Source organism: Ictidomys tridecemlineatus, chromosome 3, assembly GCF_052094955.1.
Source record: "Ictidomys tridecemlineatus isolate mIctTri1 chromosome 3, mIctTri1.hap1, whole genome shotgun sequence".
NCBI lineage: Eukaryota > Metazoa > Chordata > Mammalia > Rodentia > Sciuridae > Ictidomys > Ictidomys tridecemlineatus.
The window spans coordinates 145,659,939-145,680,812 of record NC_135479.1 but is presented as its reverse complement, the minus strand read 5'-3'; the positions used below and the strand labels follow the sequence as shown (position 1 = coordinate 145,680,812).

Genomic DNA, 20,874 nt, shown 5'->3' with positions numbered 1-20,874 from the left:
TGCAATTCCCCCTCTCTCTTCCATTCTCTCCCACCTGTTTGATGGTAATCTTCTTCTCATCCTCTTCCTCCCTGCTCTGTTTTGAGTCGCCTCCCTTATATCAAAGAAGACATTCGGCATTTGTTTTTTAGGGATTGGCGGACTTCACTTAGCATAATCTGCTCTAATGCCATCCATTTCCCTGCAAATGCCATGATTTTGCTATTTTTTAGTGCTGAGTAATATTCCATTGTGTATATATGCCACGTTTTTTTTTATCCATTCATCTATTGAAGGGCATCTAGGTTGGTTCCACAGTCTAGCTATTGTGAATTGTGCTGCTATGAACATTGATGATGCTGTATCCCTGTAGTATGCTCTTTTTAGGTCTTTGGGAATAGTCTGAGAAGGGGAATAGCTGGGTCGAATGGTGGTTCCATTCCCAGCTTTCCGAGGAATCTCCATACTGATTTCCAAATTGGCCGCACCAGTTTGCAGTCCCATCAGCAATGTACAAGTGTACCCTTTCCCCCACATCCTCGCCAGCCCTTGTTGTCGTTTGACTTCATAATGGCTGCCTTTCTTACTGGGGTGAGATGGTACCTTAGAGTGGTTTTAATTTGCATTTCTCTGATTGCTAGAGATGGTGAGCATTTTTTCATGTATTTGTTGATTGACTGTATATCTTTCTCTGAGAAGTGTCTGTTCAGATCCTTGGCCCATTTGTTGATTAGGTTATTTGTTTTCTTATTGTTTAATTTTTTGAGTTCTTTGTATACTCTGGAGATTAGGGCTCTCCAATCTGAAGTGTGAGGAGTAAAGATTTGTTCCCAGGATGTAGGCTCCCTATTTACCTCTCTTATTGTTTCTCTTGCTGAGAAAAAAACTTTTTAGTTTGAGTAAGTTCCATTTGTTGATTCTTGATTTTAACTCTTGAGCTACAGGTGTCCTATTAAGGAATTTGGAGCCCGACCCCACGAGGTGGAGATTGGAGCCAACTTTTCCTTCTACTACATGCAGAGTTTCTGGTTTGATTCCTAGCTCCTTAATCCATTTTGAGTTAACTTTTGTGCATGGTGAGAGACAAGGATTCAGTTTCATTTTGTTGCATATGACTTTCCAGTTCTCCCAGCACCATTTGTTGAAGATGTTATCCTTTCTCCATTGCATGCTTTTATCACCTTTGTCTAATATAAGGTAGTTGTAATTTTGTGGATTGGTTTCTGTTTCCTCTATTCTGTACCATTGGTCCACCAGCCTGTTTTGGTACCAGTACCATGCTGTTTTTGTTACTATTGCTCTGTAGTATAGTTTAAAATCTGTTGGAACACACCTTTAAGTGAACAATGAAAGTGGTTTCCAATGTTTTTTTTTAAATAAAGATAATTCCAACCAAAAAAGAACTATTAACATTAATTAAATATTAATTTTATACTTGCTTTATTGTTAAAATAATTTATAATACTTGGGCTGGGGGTGTGGCTCAAGCGGTAGCGCACTCGCCTGGCATGTATGTGGCCTGGGTTCAATCCTCAGCACCACATGCAAAAAACAAAGATGTTGGGTCTGCCAAAAAAACTAAAAAAAAAAAAAATATATTAAAATTCTCTCTCTCTCTCTCTCTCTAAAAAAAATAATAATTTATAATACTCATAGTATTCACAATAAAGCAGAAAATACAGTTTCAACATTAACATTAAAGACTGCCTTCATCATAGCCTGATTTAGTGAGCCAGTGGAATGCCTGAGATTATCAGCTGCCCAAGACCTTTCTGTGAGTCTGTGAGGTCCAAACTACTTTCATATAGCACTAAGACATCATTTGCCCTTTGCATTTTCATTCCCTCACAAGTTTGCCAGGGAGTTTCCCAGAAGCCACATGACATGTGTTGGTGTCACTGCTCTGACAGATGGTGGAATACATGCTTATGTTCTCATGTTTTAAATTTCTCCATTTTAGTTTCTAGTATGGCAAGTATCACTAGGGACAACCCACACCAGCATAGGCTCACTGGGGAACTCAATCATTTAAAAGGGGATCTTGAGCTCAAAGGGCTTGAGAATCATTGCTTCAGCTTAAAAAAAAAAAAAAAAAAGAAAGGCAATAACAAAATAACTGTTTTTTGAAAATTTTTGGACTTTACTGCACATTTAGCATACATAGCTCCTCAGACTCATTAAGTGGACAATAATGATTTAACACCTGTTCTTCTATTCATTAACTCAGTTATTTCAGAATCACTTATTAAGCACAAAATCTGCAATTAGCATGATACTCAGGCTTATAGGAACATAAAAAATAGATAATACTATTGAGTGGATAGTATATTTAGATAAAGATAAATCTTTAACTAAAATGGTAGAGAACTTGAAGCACCATGTAATTAAATACAAAATTTTGTACCACAGACATTTAAAAAAGGGAAAGGCAATCAGAGATAAGGGTCTGTTATCTGTCTGCAGTGGGTTTGTTAGTATGGGTATGATACCAACGAGTTAAGACTACAGTCTTGGGTTGATATGAGAACTATTCTTCTAAGACAGGGATGAAATTACTTTTTTTGCAACTAGCAGAATATTTTAAATGAGCACAGGGAAGTTAACAATTTGTTAAGAAATCTGATTGTTACCTCCTTTGCAAAGCATAAAATCCTTTGAGGGATGTAGACCAGTTAGCACAGTGCCTGACATGGTAGATGCAGGCACTATTAATGGTACTTATTATTAATTTATGTATTTACTTGGAAGTTTTTAACAGTTAAGTGAATTAGTAGAAGGAGAAAGGTATTCAAACTCTTCTTTCAATATTTTTTATCTTTTTCCTTCCTTTCTTCCTCAACTGCTTAGGATTATCTGATCTCTTTTTCCCTTGCTTTCTTCTTCCTAAATTCATTTCTGCACAATGGCAGAGAGGTAACAGAGGCCAGGGTGTACATCAAAGAATCACTCTAATTTGTCTACTTGTCACTTGATGTTGAGAAGCAGAAGTTTACTAATACCATTGATCTAAAATATAAAAACTACATACTCCAGAACTATTTAACTTTTCCCTTATTTTATGAAGCACTTCGAATAGGGCCTGGCACACAGTAAACCATTAATAGATACAAGCTCTTAATATCATTGACATCATCAAATATTCTCCACTACAGCATAAGAGTCCATAAAGTTAAATTCTGACAAACAAAAATGCACGTGGCAAGAAAGCTTCATGATGCTGGGAAACAGGAGTCATTTCTGAATCATCTCATAAACTCCAATGTTGGCCTGAAGACATTGCACTGTCTTGTAAGTTTTCATTTCACAGCGCTTGATCCAACCACAGTACTAAAGCCATTAATTGAGTTGGCTGCCCCGGGGTGGACTGAACAGCCCTTTTCCATTAAGGCCAGTTATCACAAACAAGTCTGCATGGCAGACCTCAGATCCTGGCCTCATTAGAGGACTTCATTTGCTATCATGGAAAGTTCTGCATGTTAAAAATGAAAATACAAAAATGTGAAAATTGCATGCAGGAACTGTTATCATCAGAGGAAAATTAAAATGAAAGGACTGAATGGAAACGACAGACCTTTTCATTTACATAATTATTTTGATAGAAAATCTTCTCACTCTGACTTGGTGGTAGCAGGACAAAGGGAGCGTTCTGATTTTGTTGAAATGACAGTTTCTCTCCAGGTAGCGCAGTTGTTTTTCTTTCCTGCCCACCCGCCGCCCCTTTCTTTGTAATGATACTGGAGATGGAACCCAGAGTTTCATATATGCTAGGCAAGCCCTCTACCACCTAACTCCATTCCTAGGCCTTTTTATTTTTTAATTTTGAGACAGGGTCTCACTAAGTTGCCCAGGTTGGTCTTGAATTTATAATCCTCCTGCCTCAACCCCAAATTGCTGAGGTTATAGGTGAGCACTACTGTGCCCAGCAGTACCGTTTTTGTCTTTATGGAGTGGCATTATTCCTTTCTAATTTCATTATTATTGTTCTTTCATTTAATGATGAAGTACCTAGGAAGCTACAACTTCCATCCCACTTACTGTAAATGTTAGGTAAGAAGACGTTCAGCTGAGTACAAGACTTAGCAGTAGTACACAAACCGAACTTGCTTTTAACTCTCTTAATAAAGGTCCTAAAATATTATTTTGCCCAGCAGGAAAACAAATACTTCTCCATTTTGTTGAACTTTCATCATTTTTCAAATAAGAAATAATACGTTGGGTGTAAGCTCTGAATAGGACTTTGGATCACTCACTGCTCCATTGCCCAACTTACAGATGTTTAGGGTTATTTCTATAACTGCTTGCTGAAGTACAATGCCACCACTGAGCACATATCTCGACAAATGAATATGATCCCAAATCATTTCAAAGACCTGTGTGATGCTTACTGCTTTCTTCCTACAATAAACTAAGGAACACATAACATTTTAAAAATGCCAATTATTGCCAGGAGCAGTGGTTTATACTTGTTGTCCTGCTGCTTAAGAGGCTGGTGTAGGAGGATTGCTTAAGCTCAGGAGTTTGAGACCAACATGAGCAACACAGCAAGACCCTGTTGCAAAAAAAAAAAAAAAAAAAGAAAGAAACAAAGAAAAACAACAACAAAACTTGTCAAATTACTAACACTACTATGCAGGCACCCTAGAAAAATTCTAACAAAACCTAAAACAGAAATAAGAAATATAGGGCTGGGGATGTGGCTCAAGCGGTAGCGCACTTGCCTGGCATGCGTGCGGCCCGGGTTCGATCCTCAGCACCACATACCAACAAAGATGTTGTGTCCGCCAAATACTAAAAAATGAATATTAAAATTCTCTCTCTCTCTCACTCATTCTCTTAAAAAAAAAAAAAAGAAATAAGAAATATAGTCAACTGAGAGGACAAGGTTATCATTGTTAATAAGATCATACGCCTGTCTACCTAGATGATCACCAGAACAAAGAAAAAACTAGCTAGACTAATAAGTAGCTGAATAAGAAATAAGCATATAGAAATAAATAGCTTTTATCCATGTATCAATCATAACCAGTTAGAAAAAAAGCATAGGTAAAAAACATTGCCTTTGGATCACTTTCCCTTTCCCTGCAGTTTCCCTTCTCTCTCCCTTTCCCTCCCCCCTCTCATCCCTATTTAATGTTAATCTTCTTCTCCTGCTCTTCCTCCCTACTCTGTCCTTAGTTACTCCCCTTATATCAAAGAAGTCATATAAAATTACATACAAGAGGAAGTAAGGGGGAAGGGAAGAAGTACACAAGTGGAATAAATGTTTTACAGTAGAGGTGGTCGAGAGAGAAGAGGGGAGGGGAGGGGAGGGGTAGGGGGATAGTAGATGATAGGTTAGAGAGCAGAATTCATCAGACACTAGAATGGCAATGTGTAAATCAATGTAAATGTAACTGATGTAACCGATGTGATTCAGCAATCTGTATACGGGGTAATAATGGAAGTTCATAACCATTCTGAATCAAATTGTGAAACATGATATATTAAGAAAGATGTAATGTTTTTAAAAAAATAATAAAAAAAAAATAAAAAGTCAAAAAAAAAATTGGCCAATTGAAAAAAAAAAAAAACATTGCCTTTAGGGGCTGGGGATGCGGCTCAAGCGGTAACGCGCTCGCCTGGCATGCGCAGGGCGCTGGGTTCAATCCTCAGCACCACATAAAAATAAAATAAAGATGTTGTATCCACCGAAAACTGAAAAATAAACATTAAAAAATTCTCTCTCTCTCTCTTTAAGGAAAAAAAATTGCCTTCATAACAGCTATAACAAATTTATAATAGTTTAAGAATTTTTGTTATTTTATGAAAACTATAAATTTTTTTGCTGAGAGGCAGACTTGGTAAGTGAAAATAACATGTTCTGATGTAGGAATATATACATACACAGACATTTTTTGTTCTTTTTAGTTATATATGACAGTAGAATTTATTTTGACATATCATACATATATGGAGTATAACTTCCTATTCTGGTGGTTGTATATGATGTGGAGCTACACTGGTCGTGTATTTATATATGAACATGAGAAAGTTAAGTCCAATTCATTCTATTGACTTTACTACTCCTATCCCCCCCATCCCAATCTGGTAGCCCTCCTCCATTCCTCCCCTCTCCTACCTATTTTGAGTTAGCAGCCTCATATTAGAGAGAATATTTAGCCTTTGGTTTTGGACGATTGGCTTATTTCACTTAACAAGATAGCCTCCAGTCCATACATTCCAGCAAATGCCATAATTTTATTCTTCTTTATGGCTGAGTAATAAGGAATATATATTTTTATTATTATGTAATTTTTCCAAATTAATTTATACAGCTTCATATATGTTCATTTAAAATCCCAAGAGAATTTCTTTAAAAAGTGAGCACTTTGTATAAAACTCTAAAGTTCATTTAGATGAATAAAATTCAACAATATCTAAGAAGGAAGAAAAATAGAAGTTCAGAGTACACCAGTAGTTACCACAGGCTGGGGAGAGAAGGGAGGAGAGAGAGACGGGAAAGGCTGGTCAGTGGGTACTAAGTTAAAAAAAAAGTAAGTTCTGCTGTTCTATTGTACAGTAGAGTGACAACAGAAAACAACAATATACTATATATATTTTTAAAAGCTAGAGGAAAGGATTTTGAATATTTTCACCACAAGGAAATGATCAATGTTTGAGGAGGTAAATGTGCCAACTCTGAACTAGACAATACATATTGCATACATGACACTGAAACACCACATAATATATAAATATGTACAATTTTATGTGTCGATATTAAATATGAATAAATAAAAATAAAATTTAAAAAAGAAAAGTATGGAGAATGAGTTGTACTTTCAAATATTAAAATATATACTGGTACTGAAATAGCATTTTAACTTGTTACTGGCTCCAAAACTGATCTAAAAATGTGGGCCAGAAACTGATGCTGAAATTCACACAGGAAAAATAGCAATATAATAAAGTTGATTTCCAAAGAGAATAAGGTACAAAAGAATAAAAGTACCCAACTATTTGGAAAAAACCCACTGAATATCACATACCAAAACATATATGAACTAAATAAAGAATAAAATGTATATTAAAAAAGGAAACCATTAAGCTACTAGAAGAAAATTAAGCTATTAGAAAAAAAATTAGAATATCTACTTTTGGGAGAAGGAATTCCTAGGGATAAAATAAATAATAAAAATGTCACTTGAGCATTATTTGATTTGGCACTGGGAAATGTACTAGTGCCAACAGAATATTCTTAATATGTAAGGAATTTACTAACATAAAGTTAAACCCTAAATCTCCAATGAAGAACTAATCAAAGAACAATTATCAGAAAAAATACAAATGACCAATTAACATTAACATATATATGTTCAACAATGCCAGCAATCAAAGAAATGCTAACTGAAATTATGAGATGCTATTATTAACCTATCAACAAGATTTTCTTAAAAGAGAAATCTCAGTTTTGGCAAAGCAGTGGCAAAATAGGTACTTTTTTCAAAAAAGTGTCAGTGGAAACAACTTTTCTCTAAGGTGCTTGTCATACATATCACTCTTTCATTCCACACATATCTGAATGTCTATTAGGTGCTCTGCCCAGGATGAGACATGGCCCTTGGTCTCACAGAAAATGACCTTAATCAGGTGATTACTTACACAACTGTCCATGTGATTAAAACTGTACTCAGTGTGGCTAAGAAATACAAGGCGTTCTGGGATAATCTGAAGCCACACATGATTTGGGGGGTGGAGGATGATAGATATGGTCAGGAAAGAATGCCATTTAAGTTAAGATTTCAAGGAAGAAAAGCAACTAACCAGATAAATCTAGGGGAAAGGAAAATGGGGGGAAAAAAACCCACAATGACTAGAAATACAGAGAGCTATGGCTAGATACATACACAAAGGCCCCAAAGTAGGAAAAAGCAAATCCCCAGAAATAGAGAAATTGAAAACACACATCTCTGGCCCAAGCTGGGGGAGAGAGAGATTATGCTGGGCCTTCTACACCACAATAAACAATTTGGATCTTTAGCCTAAGGGTAAGGAAAATCATTAAAGGGCTTTAAGTAGAATTATAATATTAGATTTGTTTATTTAAAAATTATTCCTGATTATAGCATGAGGAATGGCCTGGGGGCTGGGGATGTGGCTCAAGCGGTAGTGCGCTTGGCTGGCATGCGTGTGGCCCGGGTTCGATCCTCAGCACCACATACAAACAAAGATTTTGTGTCTGCCGAGAACTAAAAAAGAAATAAATATTTTAAAAATTCTCCCTTTCTTTAAAGAAAAAAAAAAAGAAAAGGAATGGCCTGGGAAGGGTAAGACAGGAGATGGATGGAGAAACTAGACTAGGGAAGAGGCTACTTAGCCATGGATGGAGAGACAGCAGGATAACGATGACTATGGGCTAGCCATGGAGAGAGAGGGAAGCAGGTGCTGCCAGATGTTCAGAATGTGAGTCACAAGCCACCAGAATGACAGGGCACTCAGAATGACTCAGAGGTTCTGGTGTAAGAAACTTCAGATAGTGCTGCTGCTGCTGATGATTTTCATATCCTCTGACCCAGTAATTCTCCTTCTAGGAATCTCTCTTAAGGGAAATAACCAGGAACTTGGACAAGATTTGTTTGCAAAGATGTTCCCTACAGCAGTATTTATAAATTTAAAGCTTGTAAGAAATATAAATAACCCAAATAGAATTTTTTAAAAAATTATCATACTACCATAGAATGGACTAGGTAGCCATTTAAAAGTCACATTTAATGACAAGAGTAGCTGCTCAGAATATGTTAACTAAAAAGAAAAGCAGGTGTGAAAAATAATTCATTTTTTGAATACAAAAAGGCCCATATTGATGAACATTAAACTGTAACTAAAGACTATCTACTTCTAGGTAGTAGTTCAGGTGTTTTTCAGGTTCTTGGGATTTTTCATTTTTTGTCTTTTCTACATTAAAGAAGTCATACTTTTTTAAAAAGAATTTATTTATTTTTATGTGGTACTGAGGATCAAACCCAGTGCCTTACAATGTGGAGGCAGGTGCTCTACCACTGAACTACAGCCCCAGCCCTAAAGAAGTCATACTTTTATTTTTATATTTTAAAATAACATTTCTTGAACACTAACAATAAGCTAGATACTATTCCAAATGTTCTAGGCATATGAAATCACTTACTCTTGAAAATATTTTTTTTTTCTTTTTAGTACTGGGAATTGAACCCAGAGGCGCTTAACCACTGAGCCACATCCCCAGCTCTTTTTGTATTTTATTTGGAGACAGGGTCTCACTTAGTTGCTTAGGGGCTCACTAAATTGCTGGGGCTGCCTTTAAACTTTTGATCCTCCTGCCTCAGTCTTCCAAGCTGCTGAGATTACAGGTGTGTGCCACCATGCCCAGCCCTCTTGAAAATATTTCTAACATTCAGAGAAGTTAATTGACTTGCTCAGGTCCCACAGTAAACCAAAATTTAAACTCATACAGACTGACTCTAGTGGCTCTCTCATACTATTATTCTATACTGCCTGTGGTAGGATTACATTTATTTATTCAGTAGTGATTTTGAAAAGAACAAATTATCAGGACCATGCCCTAAATGGGACAAAACATGTGCAAGTCATATATTTGATAAGAACCTTATACCTAGGATATTTAAGAACTCTAATTCAACAATAAAAAACCAAAAACCCCAATTAGAAATAAGTCAAGGTTTGAATGGACATTTCTATTAGCCAATATATACATGAAAAGATGCTCAACGATACTGATCATAAGGAAAATGTGAATCAGAATCACACTAAGATAACACTTCACTGTACTAGGATGGCTACAGTTTTCAAAAATGAAGTGCTGGCAAGGCTACAGGAAATTGGAACTTTAGTATATCACAGGTACAACCACTAAGGAAAACTGTTTGGCAGTTCCTCAAAATGTTAAACATATTTACTGTATAACTTAGCAATTCTGCTCCTAGATACCTATTCACAAGAAATGAAAACATATATCCACACAAAAATCTGTTCACAAATGTACATAGTAGCATTAGTCATAATTGCCCCAAAGCGGAAAGAACCAAATGTCCGACAACCGAACTGATGAGTAGATTAAAAAAATTACGTATATTCAAATAACAGAGTATTATTCAGCAACTAAAAGAAGTACTGATGCACAAGTTAAGCATCTTTTATCTGAAATACTTGAGACCAGAAGTGCTTCAGGTTTCAGATTCTGGAATGCTGGCACATACGTAAGTGTATATGTGTGTGTGTGTGTGTGTGTGTGTACGCGCGCGCGTGCGCGCGTGCATGTGTATTAATAGAGAGAAGGGAATTTTACACATCTGTTGATGCACCTTCGTTTTGACTATGATCTGTCATATGATGTCAGGTATGGAATTTCTACTTGTAGCATAATTTTAACACTTGAAAAGTTCGAATTTGGGATCATTTCAGATTTACAGACTAGGGACATTCAGCTTGTACTAGTACATGGATGAACCTTAAAAACATGCTTAAGTAGAGGAAACCAGACACAAAAGGCCAAATCATGTCTGATTCCATTTTTATGATATATCCAGAATAGGTACATTCATAGAAAGTAGAGTAGTGGTCGCAGGGATAGGGTAGGGCAAAATGAAGTGGCTGCTTAAAGGGGTACTTACTTCTTCATGGGATAGTGAAATGTTCTGAAATTAGACAACAATGAGAGTATACTAACAAATTGTACAACACTGTGAATATACTAATAGCTACTGAACTGCATACTATTAAATATCTGAAATGCAAACTTTACCTGAATTTTTAAAAAGACCTAATCATCTTTACTAAGAACTCAGTATAGTTTCTTTTTTTTTTTAATTTTTTTTTATTAGAGAGAGTGAGAAAGGAGAGAGAGAGAATTTTTAATATTTATTTTTTAGTTCTCGGCGGACACAACATCTTTGTTGGTATGTGGTGCTGAGGATCGAACCCGGGCCGCATGCATACCAGGCGAGCGCGCTATCGCTTGAGCCACATCCCCAGCCCTCAGTATAGTTTCTTACAATTACAGAGATATTTTCCTTTTTCTTTTATGCTTTAGTATTAACTTGAACATATCAAATTACTACGTCTCATCTATAAAATGGGATAATGGTAGTACAATTCTAGGAAGTATGAGCAGATTAAGAGAGTGGATATGCATAAAGCACTTAGAACAAACCTGAGGTGATAGCTCTCAGCAAATGTCAGCTACTAGTAGTAGGGATGATGTGTCTGGGGTGTATTCAGAATGTGAAAAAATGACAATTTCCATTTCTCTCCAAATTAGTATCTAAAAGATGCTTCAAGGAGTGGCAGATATATTTCACTAAAATCAAAAAAGGAAAAGGCACGATCTCATTTTATGTTATAGATGCTAGTCTAGTGTTTAATTTTAAGATACAATAAAGAGTTCAGTCTGTGACTGGAATGAGATGCCAAAGAGTTCCAGGTATAACAATCCTGCTCTATCTATCAGAAATTCAAGAGGCCTCCAGACACCAAAAATTAATTAATCTCACAAGATATACTAGAAGGTCAACATGAGAGAAAAATGTGGAACTGCTGAAAGAGAAAATGGGGAATTTTCTAGTTCCTCTTGAACTATTAACAGATTGTTCATGAGTCACTTCACTGTAATTCCTTTTTTTTTTTTTTTTTTGGTGGTGGTGGTGGGGATTGAACCCAGGGCCTCGTGCTTGCAAGGCAAGCAATCTGCCAATTGAGCTATGTCCCCAGCCCCTCTTCACTGTAATACTTAAAAACTGAATTTCTATGGTGGGGGTATGGCTCAGTGGAGAATCATGTGAGGTCCACGATTAGATCCCAAAAGAAAAAAAAAAACCCAAAAAACAAAAAACAAAAAACCCCCAAATTGACTACAAAACTTGAAATACAAATTAAAACACCAGACAATGGTTATGGATTCCTTTAGAGTAGAAATAGCACTGTTCCTTCATACTAAATTTAATTTCACAGTTAATAGTAGCTGCTTAACCTGATGAAAGAGGGGAAAAGGAATGTTAGAAGTCTTCAGGCAAGTAATGGGAGCAGACAAAATCAAACTGCTCAAGAGAATAAAAAACTAGCTTGCATAGTGATGCTCAACTAAAGTCCCAGCTATGCACAAGGCTGAGGCGGGAGGATACTTGAGCTGAGGAGTTCAAGACCAGCCTGAGCAACAGACTTCACCTCAAAAATGGAGTGAGCATGGAGGTATAGCTCAGTGGCAGAGCGTTTGCCTAGCATGCATAAAGCCTGGAGTTCAATCCCCAGCCCACATACATACACACAGAAACAACTCTGCATGTTTTTCATTTTTGTGTAGTGCAATACAGGCCAGGCAGCTGATAAAGCAGTACATAAAATTAGGAGCAAGACTAAGCACTATAGCCTGAAGGACATGTTCTCTGTGAGTCAAAAGTAGAAGGGACTATTAGATTGTATTATTGATTATTACACTGTAGCACTGGTATTGTATTATTACATCATGCTATTGAATTATTTTGCAGTGTTGCTCTTTCTCAGTTACATGGGAAGATAAATAATAGCATAGTAACAAATAATTATTAAATATCTACTGCATTCAAGGAATCACAAGAATGCCTAGCAACTTACATTACAATACGTGAACAAACATTATCATTTTGTATGGGAGTTTAAACTATATTGCTTAGTCTAAAAAAAAAAAACACAAAAAAATCTGCCTCAAGTCAAAGTATTCCAATAAAATTTTCCTATCTTTACTCTAAATGGTCAAAAAGCAGATCAGAAATAAAGGATTCTCTAAAGATAAGGAAACCAATGCTGAGGGTGTACAAGAGCTACTGAAGAGGCATTATCACTATGATGATTACCGGGTTTACCTGTGTCTGTGTTTTTCATTCCCATTCTGAATCGTATCTGCTTGCCGTGAAGGACCTCAGAAAGGTGTTTAGCAGTCCAGTGTCGTGCTGGCCAATCAAAAACCATGTTACAGAAGATTGCAGGCTGTTGTAGAGACATTATAATTTCCTTTGCTTTCTCTGGGGTAAAAGGTTTGACACGTTGACCTAGAGCAGAAATGAATAGAGCAACAGATAACCATAAAGTCATTTCATATCACAGGCAGAAAAAATAGCTAATGACGTTTCTGTGCTGGCAAATCTTACTATGTAAATTATATCATACTGACAGGTGCAATGGTTCATGCCTAAAATCCCAGCTGCTTGGGAGGCTGAGACAGAAGGATAAGAGTTCAAAGCCAGCCTCAGCATCAGGGGAGGTGCTAAGCAACTCAGCGAGAGACCCTGTCTCTAAATAAAATACAAAATAGGGCTGAGGATGGGCACAGTGGTTGAGTGCTCCTGAGTTCAATCCCTAGTAACAACAACAACAACAATAACAAAATTACACTGTACTTACAGTTCATCTATCACTACATACATATATACTTGACCTCAAAGGATCATAAAATTCTTAAATTATTTCTTTCACATTAAATTTTGAATGTTTTAATATGGTAAATATTTATCATTCTCCATGTCAAATATGAAACTTTGGTATTCAAACAAAAGGCTTTCCAACTGTTTTATAATTTAGAAGATGACAATTTTTAGAAAAAATTGCGACTACAGCTCGGAAGTGACTCAGTGGTGGAACACTTGCCTAGTATACACAAGGGTTCAAGCTCCACCAATGCAGAAAGAAAAATTGTTTTGTAATTTGAGAATTATGTAAAAAAATAAGAAATGGTTGGATACACAAGTTAACTAATCTAAACTGTGCTGCTATAAACATTAATGTGGCTGTGTCCCTATAAAATGCTGTTTTTAAGTCCTGTGGGTATAAACCGAGGTGTGGGATAGCTGGGTCAAATGGTGGTTCCATTCCCAGTTTTCCAAGGAATCTCCATATTGCTTTCCAGATTGGTTGCACCAATTTGCAGTCCCACCAGCAATGTAAGAGCGGGCCCTTTTCCCCACATCCTCACCAATACTTATGTTTGTAGTCTTAATAACTGCCATTCTGACTGGAGTGAGTTGAAATCTTAGAGTAGTTTGATTTGCATTCCTCTAATTGCTAGAGATGTTGAACATTTTTTCATATATTTGTTGATCAATTGTATTTCTTCTTCTGAGACGTGTCTGTTCAGTTCCTTGGCCCATTTATTGGCTGAATTATTTGATTTTTTTTCTTGGTGTTAAGATTTTTGAGTTCTTTATATATCCTGGAGATTAATGCTCTATCTGATGTGCGCGTGGTAAAAATTTGCTCCCAAAATGTAGGCTCTCTAGTCACCTTACTGATTGTTTCTTTTGCTGAGAAGCTTTTTAGTGTGAATCCATCTCATTTATTTATTCTTGATTTTAATTCTTGCATTAGAGGAGCCTACTTTTTCTTCTATTAGGTGCAGGGTCTCTGGTTTAATTCCCAGATCTTGACCACTTTGAGTTGTTGCATATGGATTTCCAGTTTTCTTAGCACCATTTGTTGAAGAGGCTATCTTTTCTCCAATATATGTTTTTGGCACCTTTGTTTAACATGATTATTTATGTCTCTTTGTCCTCTATTCTGTACTGTTGGTCTACAAGTATATTTTGGTGCCAATATTATGCTGTTTTTTGTTACTATAGCTCTGTAGTATAGTTTAAGGTCTGGTATAGTGATGCCACCTGCTTCAATCTTCTTGCTAAGGATAGCTTTGGGTATTCTGGGTCTCTTATTTTTCCAGATGAATTTCATGACTGCTTTTTCTATTTCGATGAGGAATGGCATTGTGGATCCAACCTAGATACCCTTCAGTAGATGAATGTATAAAGAAAATGTGGTATATATATATATAATAATGGAATATAACTCGGCATTAAAAGAGAATAAAATCATGGCATTTGCAGTAAATAGATGGAGTTAAAGAATATAATGCTAAGTGAAGTAAGCCAATCCCAAAAAACCAAATGCCAAATATCTTCTCTGATATAAGGAGGCTGATTCATAATGGGGATGGGGGGCGGGTTGTGCAGAGCATGGGAGGAATAGATGAACTTTAGATAGGGCAAAGGGGAGGGAGGGCAATGGAGGGGGCATGGGAGTAGGAAAGACAGTGGAATGAGACAGACATCATTACCTAAATACATGTATGAAAACACGAATGGTATGATTTTACTTTGTGTTCAACCAGAGACATGAAAAATTGTGCTCTATTTTATGTAATATGAATTGAATTGCATTCTCCTGTCATATATAGCTAATTAGAATAAATTAAAAAAATAAAGTAAGAAATGCTGATGGGGGGGCCTGGGGTTGTGGCTCAGCAGTGGAACGCTTGCCTAGCATGTGCAAGGCCCTGGGTTCAGTCCTCAGCACCACATAAAAGTAAATAAAATAAAGGTATTGTGTCCAACTACAACTAAAAAATAAATATTAAAAAAAAGGAAAAAGAAATGCTGATGGGAACTACTCTGAAATAACCAGAGTTGCTAGAGTCAGCCATAATTCTATTTGCTCTATCACATGTTAAATGCGGGGGAAAAAAAAAAAGACAAAACTAATACAGCAGTCAATCTGGAAGAAGAGAGGATTTTTTTTTTCCACTTAAGTTTTAAGAATAAAAGATGTGCTAAAATGGCAACCCATAGTAATTCTTGGTTTCAATGCATCCATAAACAGTACTGGGTATACGTATAAACACAAACTGACTTACTGAATACTTAAGTTTCACAGAACAGAATATTAATCCTAGGTAGGATAGTAAAGATTAGTATTCTTTAGATAAAAGAACCAGAAAGTGTCTCTCTTTCTTTCTCTCTCTCTCTCAGTTCTTAAGACTGGATCCAGGGCCTTGCCCATACTAGGACAATTTTCTACTACAGACAAATTTCTACTACCTCCCTAGCCAGAAAGTTTCTCTTTAAAGACATCTTAAGATGGAAACTTTGGGAGGTAGGTTAAAAATAGCTTCATACTCTGACCCTCAAACATATACTTACGGTTCTCAATAATAATCAGCAACCTTCTATTTGGTTATTTCATCTGTACTTATACTTAATTCAAAAAATTCCAAAGATCTCATAAATAATCTAAATTCCTTCCCCACCCAACCTTCTTATAAACTGATAAAGGAAGAGGATTAGGGAAGGACTCATGGAAGAACTTGAGTAATTTGTGCCTGTTTAAATGTAAGGCTTGTTTTTAAAGGAAATGAAAAGTGAAGATGAAGAAGGCCCCTTGAGATCTTTAATGTGAAAGCCCCAGGTTTCTGTGACATTTACATGATGAAAAGTCCCATAAAGGACAATATGATGTGACTAGAAATTAAATTTTGTCTTGACCTTAAAGATGGTTGGTTTTAATTTTTTTTACTTTGATGTGTGTGATAACTTTATTTCAAGGTATTAATCTATACCTGTCAACGTAAAGTACATAGCTACCCAGACTGCAATACACCCCATCTTCTTAGTGCCAGGATTCCATGTGGATGAAAATGGATAAGTCACACCTTTTATTATATATTTTTAAAGTTTTGTTAAACTATTGAGGGGAAGGCAAAACTTCTCCCTATCCTAAGGATGTCTGGCAGGGACTGGCATAAAACAGGTCAATAGGAGAAAAGTGTACTTTTACATGTCTATGGGAGCCCTCACAAGAGAAATGAAGACCACCCCAGAAGCAGCTGGATCATAAATGCTTAGATACCACGATGGACAAGGTATTAAACTAGGAAAGCATGACAAGAAAAAGGGGCTTGGGCCAGGGCAGTTAAATGAAGAAAAGTGACAACGGACATAAGGGTTAGTTTAACAAAGTCTGATTGCACAGATTTCTCTCAGCCTTGAGCCCATACGGTTGGTTTTAAAAATGACTTTCTTTTTCCTGGCATAGGAGGGTACCTTTCCCATAGGAATTTTTTTCTCCTGCTTTTGGGAGAAAAATGAAAGTCAAAGAACCCTTTTCCTGCATCTGCTGTTCTTCAAGTGTCTTTAACCCAAAATAATCACTATGTCCAAGTGGCATATTTTGACCCCCTAAACTATGAATGATACTTGCATTCATGATATGTCATGATATGCTCTTGTTGTTCATGACACAGAAATTGGAACCATCCTTTGAGAATCAATGAGGAAAATTAAGCAAAAGTCTCAAAAGAATCATTCACAATGCCAGTAACTCAAATTATAGTAATTCATTCTAACAAAATAATTAATCGTATGTTATATATCTATCCAAATTGACATATAGTACACACATCTACTACCACTTTGTAACAACTAAAAATATAAACAACCTCATGCCTCAAAGTAGGAAAATGCTTACTCAATTATGATATAGCAATCCCATGGTGAATCTATTAAACATAAAAATGAAAACTATGTGGCAGTGTGTACAGATGTGGGATGAGAAGGGCAAACAGGAACTAAAATTAGCTCAGAGAGTTAAGGTAAGTCAAAGGAGAAGTGTGACAATAAGGTCCTAAACAAGGGGTGGCAGTGAGTATGGCAGAGATGGAGAATTAGTAAAAGAATAATCTCAAGGACTATTTCAACCACAGATGTGGGGTGGGAAGTGGCTATGGTAAAAAGAAAGACTTGGTGGAATTACAGACTGGTGACTTGCTGTAAGTCAGAAAAGTCAGAAGCAACAGCTTGTTCTGTTGATTTTGAACATGATCATCATTACATTACCATTTATTTGACTGAACAATGCTTAACTGTTTGCCATGTACTGTTAAATACATTAAAACAAAATGCTCATCTGATCCTCTAAGAAGCCTAAAACACAGAGAAGGTATTTTATTTCTATTATCCAAAGGATGAAGTGGAAGCTCAGGTGTCAGATGAACTGGAACTGGATATCAGGTCCCTTGATTCCAAGTCCAGTGTTATTCCTACTGCACAATCCTACTTCTAGAGAATTAAAACTGTGGGAATAACCTCAGTCTTACAACTCAGGAGAGAGAGGATGATCTGAAAAGGCAAAAATAAGAAAGCTTAAGATCAATTCATAGGCAATAATCCAAGTGTGCTCTGAAAAGAAAGGAATGTTTTGGGGAGCAACTGGGTTTCGGTATGTGCTGCACTTGCTATAGAGACTACTTCTTGCCTACTGTTAATGGTTTGGATGTGAGATTCCCCATCAAAAGCTCATGTGAGACAATGCAGGAATGTTGAGAGGTAAAATGATCAGATTGTGAGAGCTGTAACCTAACCAGTGGACTAATCCACTAGATGGATTAATAATTTGAATAGATTACTGGGTGGTAACTATACGGAGGTGGAGTGTAGCCAAACAAGTAGGTTACTGGGAGGATGCCCTTGGGAATTATATATCTTGTCCTTTGGCTCAGTGTGCTCTTTCTTGGTTTCGTGGCTACCATGAGCTAGCAGCTTTCCTCTGCCACACCCTTCCACCATGATGTTCTGCTTCATCTCAAGCCCAGAGTGATGGGTCATGGACTAAACCACTGAAACCATAAGCCAAAATAAACATTTTCTCCTCTAAGTTGTTCTTGTCAGGTATTTTAGTCACAGCAACAAAGAGCTGACTAATTCACCTATCTACTCAACACCCATTCTGTCCTTCCTCGCTAGCAAAACCCTACCCAAGGAGAATGGCTGAAAATTGATTTTCCAGATTTCTTTGCATATAGGAGTGAGCAGAGGTATTTCTGGAAGTTGCTGAATCAGCTTTTTTTGCACTTATCCTGGAATATACTACCTGGAAAGTAGACATAAGGGTTAGCCAGCTTGGGAGACAACAGAAAGGCTCAGAAAATTGTGAATCTTGGCCAAAAGAATGCAAACATGTCCACCTTTATGTCAGGGCACCAACACCAGCAAACTTTGACCTCTTGAATCCTTTTGCATAAAAAATAATTGCTGATAGTCAAAACTCTGTCATTTGTTCATAACTGAAAGAACACCTTGTTTTCTTAGGCAAAGATATTTTCAAAGATAGTTATACTCTCCCTATCAAGTGCTCTGTGGCTTAGACTGGATAAACCTTGGCTTGTGTGACACACCATAGCATTCTTTCAACTCTATGGTTGTAAAATAATAAACCTTTGAACATTTCAATACTTTAAAGGGCAGAGAAAATCAAAACCATCTGTCCTTCTAAGATAGGGATTTAATGGATTACACGGCTTTCAATATTCTCAAAACAGCTCTCATATTTGAGCATATTTGCTACCCTTTTACAAAAACCCAACATTTTGTTTTGACAAAATGGCTTCAAGGAAGTAAATTTTTCTCTTTATCATAATGTTACATTTTAAAAAAAATATATCTAATGATTTGATCTAAAAATCTCAGATATCCCAGAGATTATTTAATAGAAGACCCCCCCAACCAAAATTTGCTGAGAAAGAAACTGGTCTAGTGACTGATATATATTAAAGGCCCAAACATTTGCTAAATGAATGAAAAATGCTATAAAGCTTGTGCACACCAAAGCAGTAGGATGTTCACCATAATAAGAAATTAGCATATGTTCCAGAATTTCAGGCCCAACAGTGAAATAAAACAATCCACTGGTTGTGAGATAAAACTAATTTGGTTTCTGATAGTTTAATCAACAATGAACTGGGCCATTAAATTAACAAATTAAAGTGTTACAATTTAAAGAAGAATGCAAGGCTACATTAGATTAATTAAACAGCCTCCGGATGTACCCAGTCATTACAGGAATATCTGCAAAGAGCTATAAAAATTCTGAAGTAATATCAACAGCATTTAAAGGATAAGTATAGTTATGTCTAAACTTGCAGCAAGCAGAAATTTCTAACTAGATGACCTGAAATTGCTGAAAAAACAGATTACTGATATAGGTGTTGCACAACAGTCTTTTCTTCTTCCAAATGTAACATATTCAGTCCAGTTATTACAGCCTGAGTTACAACCAGTTTTTTAAAAAAATTAACACAAAGTACAAGATAATTTGAAACCTTATTTCTTTGAATTTGCTAGCAATCTGGATTCAGTCAATTAATACCTGGCGTGGATTTGAACCTGAGACTTAGACTTTTAAGACAGGAATAAGGTACATTTACCAAGTCTCCAGAATACTCTCCAAAAATTTATAGAATAAACCCATGACAAATATCCTGAAATTGAAATTAACTTGTCTCTCATGTCAAGTATAAAATTAATAGAAAAATTGTAGGTATTCAAAAACTCTCAGAAGGTGACAAGAAGAGTCATGATATTGAGAATATTCATATAGTGATACAGCATGTATAAAAAAAACTGGGTCCTGGCATGGTGAGATAATTTATCTCTGAATATATACATGCCAGTGGACCCATATCTAACAAAATAACTGTATTGGTGTTAAAGACTAAATGGGAAAACTTACACCAAAGGTAATTTCCCATCTTGTAGCCACTAATTTAACTTTTTTTCTCCAGTGTTGGGGATCAAACTCCAAGAACCTAGGATATATGCATGCTAGGCAAGCACTCTCCCACTGAGCTACAACTCCCAGCCCCCTACTACCATTTTAAAATGTCAATACAAACTAAATTGGAAGGTAACATAATGCTTAAGTAAAATGACAAAGAGTCATAAATGCTTTGAATTTCAAGGACTAGAAGGTGTTCCTTTGATACCAAATAACCATAGGTATTAGTGTTAAAGTTAATGTGACTTAACACTATCAATGCCACATTTGGTGAGGGAATGAACACCCCACCAGGATCAGGTTGGGCACATGGGACAGTTATAGGCTGAAGAGTTACCAAGGGTTCATAAGTCTTTTAGATTCATTTTTATCCACTTATACTTCCAACTCTTGCCCAGTTAACCCAGAAAATTTGTCCTCTCTTCAAAAAATAACTCATAAATAATGTTCACAAGTTCAAAAGTAATACTGATCTTGAACCTAAGGCAAGGAAAAGTGTATCTATCTATATTTTAA

General features: G+C 36.3%; 1 protein-coding gene across 3 annotated transcripts in view; it reads right to left on the bottom strand.

The window, feature by feature from the left end:
* The window catches only part of Hspbap1 (HSPB1 associated protein 1), a 60,326-nt gene that overhangs the window by 32,613 nt on the left and 6,839 nt on the right, over window positions 1-20,874 (bottom strand). For all 3 annotated transcript variants that reach the window (XM_078044120.1, XM_078044122.1, XM_078044121.1), the window contains exon 2: window positions 12,849-13,034. In XM_078044120.1, coding sequence (XP_077900246.1) covers window positions 12,849-13,034 — 186 coding nt within the window. The remainder of the gene's footprint in view (window positions 1-12,848; window positions 13,035-20,874) is intronic.